Source organism: Mus caroli, chromosome 15 (assembly GCF_900094665.2).
Source record: "Mus caroli chromosome 15, CAROLI_EIJ_v1.1, whole genome shotgun sequence".
Classification (NCBI taxonomy): Eukaryota; Metazoa; Chordata; class Mammalia; order Rodentia; family Muridae; genus Mus; species Mus caroli.
Window position 1 is genome coordinate 94280559 of NC_034584.1, and position 8125 is coordinate 94288683.

The following is an 8125-nucleotide window of genomic DNA, read 5'->3' on the forward strand; positions in this document are numbered from 1 at the left end:
AGAGAAACCCTGTCTCGAAAAACAAAAAAAAAAAACAAAAAAAAAAGAATGTGGGGTTGACAAAATGGCCCAGCAGGTAAGAGTTCTTGCTGTCAAGCTGGACGAGTACAGTCCCCAGAACCACAGGGAAGCAGGAGAGAACCAACTTTGTGTGTTCTCTGGCTTCCATGTATGTGCGTGCCATGCGTGTGTATGTGTGTGTGCAGTATAAATAATAATATAAATATATAATATATAAATAATAAACCAACGAAGATATAAATGATAAATCATCCTGTGGAAAGAAGCCCAGGAAAAGGGTGGAAGCTAACCACCTGAGAAGCAGACACTTGTTTTAAGAGGTCCTTGTGCCGGGAGCTGGAGAAATGCCACGGCGGTTAAGAGCACTGACTGCTTTTCCAAAGGTCCTGAGTTCAAATCCCAGCAACCACATGGTGGCTCACAACCATCCATAATGAGATCTGATGCCCTATTCTGGGGTGTCTGAAGACAGCTACAGTGTACTTACATATAATAAATAAATAAATCTTAAAAAAAAAAAAAGAGGTCCTTGTGCCAAACTAGGACCATAGGCACAGTGTGGGTCATATCTCTAGTCCCAGTATACAGGAGGCCCAAGCAAGAGAACAGAGAAGTCAAAACAAATTCAGGGCTACCCTGGCCTACATACTACCAAGCAAGACAAAACAGTGCTTGATGGCACACTGGGATTGACAGTGTACACCTGTAAGCCCACTGCTGGACTTCATGAGACACTATCTCCAAAAACCCAAACCAAACAAAGTAGAAGGCGCACAGGGTCCTACAGACCGCTTTACAGAAACACCGGCAGGACATTTGTTTCTCCACTAAGTTAGAGTAGCTAACTTTTGTTTTTTCCTGTTGAGATGAGGATGGGGGCACAGGGAGAAGAGCGAAGGGGGGGGGGTTCTCCCTCTGTAGCCCAGGCTGGTTTTGAACTTAGGCTAGCCTTGAACGTTTGCAGGGTATTTGATCACACTGTGAGATTGTGTTATTTGAAGAAAAGACTGCCGTGTGGCTCAGCCATAGCTTTCTGTTCATTGTAAACAGGATGAAATAAAGTCAGCCATAGGTCAAGAGGCTGAACAAGCAACCAGCTGACAGGGAGTGAACATGGGGGGAAAAAAAAACCATAGAGAGTGAGAGGGAGTCAGCAGGATGGCTAGAGAGACACACAGGAAGCCACCGGAAGAGGGACATTCGGATTGAGAGTTTTTAAGCTAGAGAGGAGAGGGAGAACTCCCCTCCTTTTCCTTTTGGGACGTCAGCAGTGGGAAGAGGTTACCTGGGTGCTTTCTCTGTCTCTCTGAGCTAGCACCACAACATCGGCCACCCGAGTTCCCATCGATAAAATCGAAGGACTAAGATTTTGTTTAAAAATGGCATGGAATCCTCAGCAGCCCTCTTGCCTCAGTCCTGCCTAGTGCCTCAAGGGCAGGGATTACAGGTGTGGGCCACACACCTGTCCAAGGGCCCTTCTCAGTGTTTTCCTTGGCTGAACAGGTGGGCAACCCCTTAAAACCAATTGTTTCTTCTCCGCTTTCTCATTCTCTTTCTCTGCCTCTGTCTCTGTCTCTCTCTCTTTCCCTTCCCCCTCCCTCCCTCTCTCTCTCTCTCTCTCTCTCTTTCTTTCTTTCTTTCTTTCTTTCTTCCTTTCTTTAGGGTCTTCTATACAGTCCTGGCTGTCCTGGAACCCACTCTGTAGACTACACTGGCCTTGAACTCAGAGCTGCTTCTGCTTCTGTTTCCTGAGTGCTAGGATTAAAGGTGTGTACCACCATGCCCAGCTCGTCTCATCTCTTCTTATTGATAATGTGGTTTTTTTTTTTTTTTAAATTCCATGTAGTCGGGCAGTGGTGGGACACGCCTTTAATCCCAGCACTTGAGAGAGGCAGATTTCTGAATTCAAGGCCAGCCTGGTCTACAGAGTGAGTTCTAGGACAGCTACGACTACACAGAAAAACCCTGTCTTAAAAAAAAAAAGATAAGGCCTGTCACCATTATGTCACACATAGGCAAGGGGTTTGTGGGTCCTTGGCCCTCACTAAGGCCACGTGGGCAGAAAGACAAGACCCTAATGCTACCTGGGCCCAGAAGCAGATTAAAACAATAGCCTCATACCAGTTGCCTCTGCAGAATGGTCAGGGTCACATGACCCAGCTTCATCAGCAGGTCCACTGGCTTCAACAGGGCCTCCACTCTGGGAGCCACCAGCTGCCACACTCTCCAGTCCTTTGCTCTCCTCCTCAGCTGGAAGCTGGGCATCCACTCCCACTTCCAATACTCGGATGGTCTCGTGGCCTGACATCACAATGACCTGCAGGCAGAGGATAGGGACCGTGAGGGGAAAGGGGCCACAGCTCTGGGAATGACTAGGTCGAGGGTGGAGGGTGGGGCGCTCTGTGAGACTGCCAGAACCTGGGCCAGGCTACTGTCCCTGATTTCCAGTAAGGAGCTGTTAGAAGAAGGTAGCCCAGAGGCAGAGGGAAAGGCTGCACAGAGCCAACGCACCAGGAGGTGTTTCTGTTCGTCCCCTGTCTCGTACTTAGCTCAGAAAGTGGGAAAGGGTTCATCTGGCAAGCTGGTAAGAGCATCCTCTTAGCTGCCGAGATTTTGGTACGACCCACAACCAGATGGGGACCCAGCAGAAATCTGTCCTAACATTCCTAGACACTACCTGGAGGCTCCCCAGAGGGAGAGTGTGGGAAGTGGATGCTCTGTGGTGCTGAGCCCCTTGAGATTGTATTCTTCATTATTAGTGTGTGTGTGTGTGTGTGTGTGTCGGGGTCTCTCTCCCTCCCGGCAAGCTGTGTACCTCTTCAGCTTCCAGATGTTCCCTCAGCTTAAGGCAGGAAGGCCGAGATTACAGACACACATCACCACATCCAGCACTGTATGTGAGCTCTGAGGATCTGTTGTCTTATGCCCAGAATGGTTTTACCCACTGAGCCGTCTCTCCAGCCCTTGAGTAACTTTTAAACTCAGGATCCCAGAATTTCCCTGCAACCTAATTTCCCCAAAGAAGGGTCAAGAAGTCAATCACCAAAATGGCGATTCTCCTGCCTCACCCTGACCTGTTCCTGACCCAGTGGGCTATTACAGGCATTCTCCAAAGGCCAGGGCGCCCTGCACTAAGATCTTTATACTATCACTTCAGTGTGCCATCCTGGCCCTTAAGACTCCCAGGTGGGGGCTGGAGAGATGGCTCAAAGGTTAAGAGCACTGACTGCTCTTCCGAAGGTCCAGAGTTCAAGTCCCAGCAACCACATGGTGGCTCACAACCATCCATAATGAGATCTGACGCCTTCTTCTGGTGTGTCTGAATACGGCTACAGCACACTTACATTAAATAAATAAATAAATAAATAAATAAATAAATAAGACTCCCAGGTGAATTCACAGGTGAAAAAGCTTTGTGTCAACTGTCAACCTTCCTTGCCCATGAACTGTGCCTGGAACCACCCCCACAGTGAAAACTGACTGCAGTCATAGACAAGAAAAGGCATCAGGGAGAACCATGGAGAAGAATGAACCTGCACATGACCTGTGAGGGACTTCACTCTGATTGCATTTCGAGGAAGCTGGTGTGCTTTCTTCTTTTAAGGAGTAAGCAGTTATTTCAGAAAAAGAAAGTATATAGAAGCATAAAAAAAAAATCCTGCCAGGCGTGGGGGCGCACGCCTTTAATCCCAGTACTTGGGAGGCAGAGGCAGGTGGATTTCTGAGTTCGAGGCCAGCCTGGTCTACAAAGTAAGTTCCAGGATAGCCAGGACTACACAGAGAAACCCTGTCTCGAAAAACCAAAAAAAAAAAAAAGAAATGAAAATAAACAAAACAAAACCAAACCCCTAAATCACATGTTCAAACACTTATCAAGGATCTGTGCATTTTAATAGATCTTTTTGGATCTTACTTTTTATTTTATGTGTATGGGTGTGATGGTTTCTATATCCTTGGATCAGGGAGTGGCACCATCTGAAGGTGTGGCCTTGTTGGAATAGGTGTGACCTGGTTGGAATAGGTGTGTCACTGTGGGTGTGGGTATAAGATCCTCACCCTAGTTGCCTGGAAGTCAGTCTTCCACTAGCAGCCTTTGGATGAAGACATAGAACTCTCAGCTCCTCCTGCGCCATGACTGCCTGGATACTGCCATGCTCCCACCTTGATGATAATGGACTGAACCTCTGAGCCTGTAAGCCAGCCCCAAGTAAATGTTGTTTTTTATAAGACTTGCCTTGGTCATGGTGTCTGTTCACAGCAGTAAAACCCTAACTAAAACTATGGGTGTTTTGCCTGCATGCATGTATGTCTGTATACACACCACATGCGTACAGTGCCCTCAGAGGCCAGAAGAGGACATCGGACCCTAGCCCCGTTGCAACTTAAAAATCCCAAACTCAACCTCTGAGACCCTAGCTGACACTCACTCTGGAGAGGTGGACTGGGGTGACCATAAACTTTAATAAGGGACAAATGAGGCCTCATTACAGCTGTATCCCTTGGCCACACCACCCCTCAGTCGGGACCCTCACCAGCCCCATTTCTCACCCCAGAAGATACCTGCTCGTTGACAGTCAGAGATGAGTCAGAACCAGCTCCGGGATCCATGGTCACTGCAGGGTGGGGTAGGCACCAGCCCACACCTAGTGCATCCTAGGTAGGAGGAGTAGAAAAGCACAGGCTGATGCGATACAAAGAAGCAATGTTCAAACTATCTAGAGAATTCAGAAACAGAAGGTCAGCAAGGCAGAGAGTCCAGGGAAGGGAAAAGCAAGAGTCTAAGAAAGTCAAAGGCTCCCACCCTAGCTGGGCAGTGGTGGTGCACACCTCTCATCCTAGTACTCAGGAGTCAGAGGAGGCTGGATCTCTGTAAATTCAAGGCCAGCCTGGTCTACAGAGCTAGTTCTGGAGACAGCCAGGGCTACACAGAGAAACCCTGCCTTGTGGGGGTGGACAGGAGGAAGACTCTCATTTTAACATCCCAGAAGAGCACTCTACCCCATGTTTTGGGAAAGAGAGGACCAAGTATCCATCCCTAGGGGGTTCCTCCACTCCCACTCTCTGTCCAGTGGGTGACAGCAACCCAGTAAAACCCAAGATGAAACTAATGAACGCCCAGAACCCCAGGCAAAGGTGAGAGGGTGCTGTGGGTGTCAGCGTTTCCCAAAGAACAGCAGAGACGGAATCCCACTCGGTGATCTCCAACTCAGGAGCTATTCCTCAAAATCCCCCTTCCTGGACTGCTCCTCCCAACATCCCCTGGAGCCCCTGATTCCGCGGTGGGTTCCACCGAATCAGCCTCTCTGAGGCAAGGACCACGCTGGCCTGTACATGGGAGAGAGTACGTTCCCAGTGGTGGATGGCCTGCCAGGGGCAGCAAGCAAGAGTGGATGAACCCCATGTGAAGACAGGCTGGAGCCATTAAAAAAAAAAAAAAAAAAAAAAAAAAAAAAAAAAAAAAAAAAAGGAAGGAAGGAAGGAAGGAAGGAAAAGAAAAGGGGGAAAGGCCAACAGGTTAGACATTTGTGTAGGAGGACACTAACTGACATTCGGTTTGGGTGCCTGCTATTAGATGAGTGTTTTACATGATACGTATACTCATCCCTCCTCTGGGGAAATGGGGCTTATTGTCACTATGTCACCGTTGAGGAAACCCAGGACACTGTTCTATGTCCCTAACTTACTATTCTTTTTCTTTTTCCTTTTTTTCTCCTGGAAGATTTTTTGTTTTGTTCTTGGCATTATGGGACTTGATCCAAAGCTCCTGAGCATACTGGTCAAGCATTCTACCACAGAGCTACATCCCCTGCCCCACAACCCCTTTTACATCTAGGCAAAACTCTGCTGTGGTCTGATGTTTGTACCCCTCTCCGTTCCTATGTTAGAATCCTAACCCTGAGGTGGGAGATGGATTGGAGGGGAGTCTCCCTCTCCAGGAGGGTTCCAGTGATCTAGGGCAAGGACTTGATAGCAAGACAGCACTCTCTCAGAGGAATCAGGTGCCCCGAGGAACAACTTGACCTAGAACTGCCTAGCTTGTAGTGTTTTGAGCTGAACTTTTGTTTACCAGAGACCTGATTTATGGTATTTTTGATATAGCAGCTGCAAAAAATATAAATTCACACGATAGAGGGCTTACCAGTTTCACCATTTCATTGTATTACGCGTCTCTCTTTTTGCAATGCTGAGGATAGAACTCAAGGCTCTGTGTGTACTAGACAGCGCTCATCACTGCGCCCCATCCCCAACATCTACTTTTTTAAGAGAGAGTGTGTGTGTGCAGGGGGTGGGGTGTCTCACTAGTTAGCCTTAGCCAGACTGGAACTCAGTATGTAGACCAGGACAGCCTAGAACTTCAGACTGCCTTTGCCTCTTGAGTGCTAAGATGAAAGGCATGGACTAACCACTTTAAAATCATTTTAAAGTGTGTATTTCCGAGGAAGTTTACACATTGACAATGTTGCGCGGCCATTAGCACTTCTAGTCCAAGAGTATTATCAATGACCTAAAAGGAAATTTTTACATCTCTGCGGGCTCTCCCCTTTCCAGCCTGGGAACTTCCTCAGCTGCTTTCTCTGTGGATTTCCCTGCTTTGGATTTTACAGGCGGGTGGGAGGGGCCATGTGGCCGCTGGGAATAGAACCTGAGTCCTCTGCTAGAGCTGCAAGTACTCTCAAGGATTGGGCCATATCCCCAGCCCCCGCGGTAACATTTTTCGGACTGGGTTTCTCTATGTAACTAGGTTCAATCACGTGATCACTACACCCCTGTGCCACTATGTCCAACTTTGACTTGGTAATATTTATGGAAGACAGCGGTTCTCAACCTTCCCAATGCCGCAGCCGTTTAATACAGTTAGTTCCTCATGTTGTGGTGACTCCCCAAACATAAAATTATTTCATTGCTATTTCCTAACTCTAATTTTGCTACTGTTGTGAACAGCAACGTAAACATCCAATATGCAACCCTTGTGAAAGGGCTTGACCCCTGTTCAGAGGAATTGAGAAGCACTGATGTCAAGCATTTTCCATAGGCTGGTTAAGTGTTTTGTTATTTTATGGTTGATTTGTTTGTTGAGACAAGGTTGCAATGTATTCCAGCCTGGCCTGGAACTCCCTGAAATGACTGCAAACTTCCAGTCTTCCTGCCTCTCAAGCCCAAGTGCTGCGCTTACAGGTGCACACACTTAGCTGATGGGACCTTGGGAAGGAATGATGGACTGGCACTACCCCAATGGAGTTACATCCCCCGTCCTATTATTGCTATCATTTTAACTGAAATAAAGCATGTGTACAAGATGTTTTAAATCATAAAACATTATGAAATGTAAAAGATTACTGTTATAATTTTATTTACTGGACATGGAAGCATTTGCTCTCTCATGGAATGACTGCCTAAGTACTAAAGTTACAATGTCAAAATAAGTCTTGGAGGGGAATAAGAGTTTATACCAGTTTTGGTTTTTCTTCTCTTCCCTCTCCTCTCAGACACAGGGTCTCTCTGAATAGCCTTGGCTGTCCTGGAATTCACTAAGTAGACCAGGCTGGCCTTGAACTCCCAGAGATCCACCTACCTCTGCCTCTCCAGTACTGGGATGAAAGGCCTGTACCACTCCCTAGCCTTTTTTTTTTTTTAAACAGACTTTTTTTTCCTTGAAGCAGAGAACCTTTAGAGGACACATTTCTTTCTTTTCCTTGATTATTTCTTGAATTTTCACTTTTGGGGTTTGAATTCACCCTTGTGCATGCTAGGCAAGTGTTGTACCATTGCATACCACATATAACAGCGAGTTCTTCTGATTTGTGACATGTATCTTGTCCTCCATCATCAGGGTGTGCTTGTGTGAGCTGTGACTGATGGACAGATGGATGTAATACTCTCTCCTGAGCTCTGGGTCCAGATTATTTTCTTCCTTTCCTTTGTTTTGTTTGTTTGTTTTGTTTTTCTGTTTGTTTTGGGGGATCAGAGGTTCTTTGTATATAGACCAGGCTGGTCTCAAACTCAGAGATCCACCTGCTTCTGCCTCCGAAGTGCTGGGATCAAAGGTGTGCGCCACCACCGCCTGGCTTCTTTCTTTGCTTCTTCTTCTTCCTCTTCTTCCTTT

At 47.1% G+C, this 8125-nt stretch overlaps 1 protein-coding gene across 3 annotated transcripts in view; it reads right to left on the reverse strand.

Moving 5' to 3' along the window:
- The window catches only part of Pou6f1 (POU class 6 homeobox 1), a 23850-nt gene that overhangs the window by 13672 nt on the left and 2053 nt on the right, over positions 1-8125 (reverse strand). For all 3 annotated transcript variants that reach the window (XM_029470105.1, XM_021184205.2, XM_029470104.1), the window contains exons 2-3: positions 4582-4674; positions 2143-2338 (exon numbers count right to left, since the gene is read on the reverse strand). In XM_029470105.1, coding sequence (XP_029325965.1) covers positions 2143-2338; positions 4582-4629 — 244 coding nt within the window. In that variant the 5' untranslated portion in view covers positions 4630-4674. The remainder of the gene's footprint in view (positions 1-2142; positions 2339-4581; positions 4675-8125) is intronic.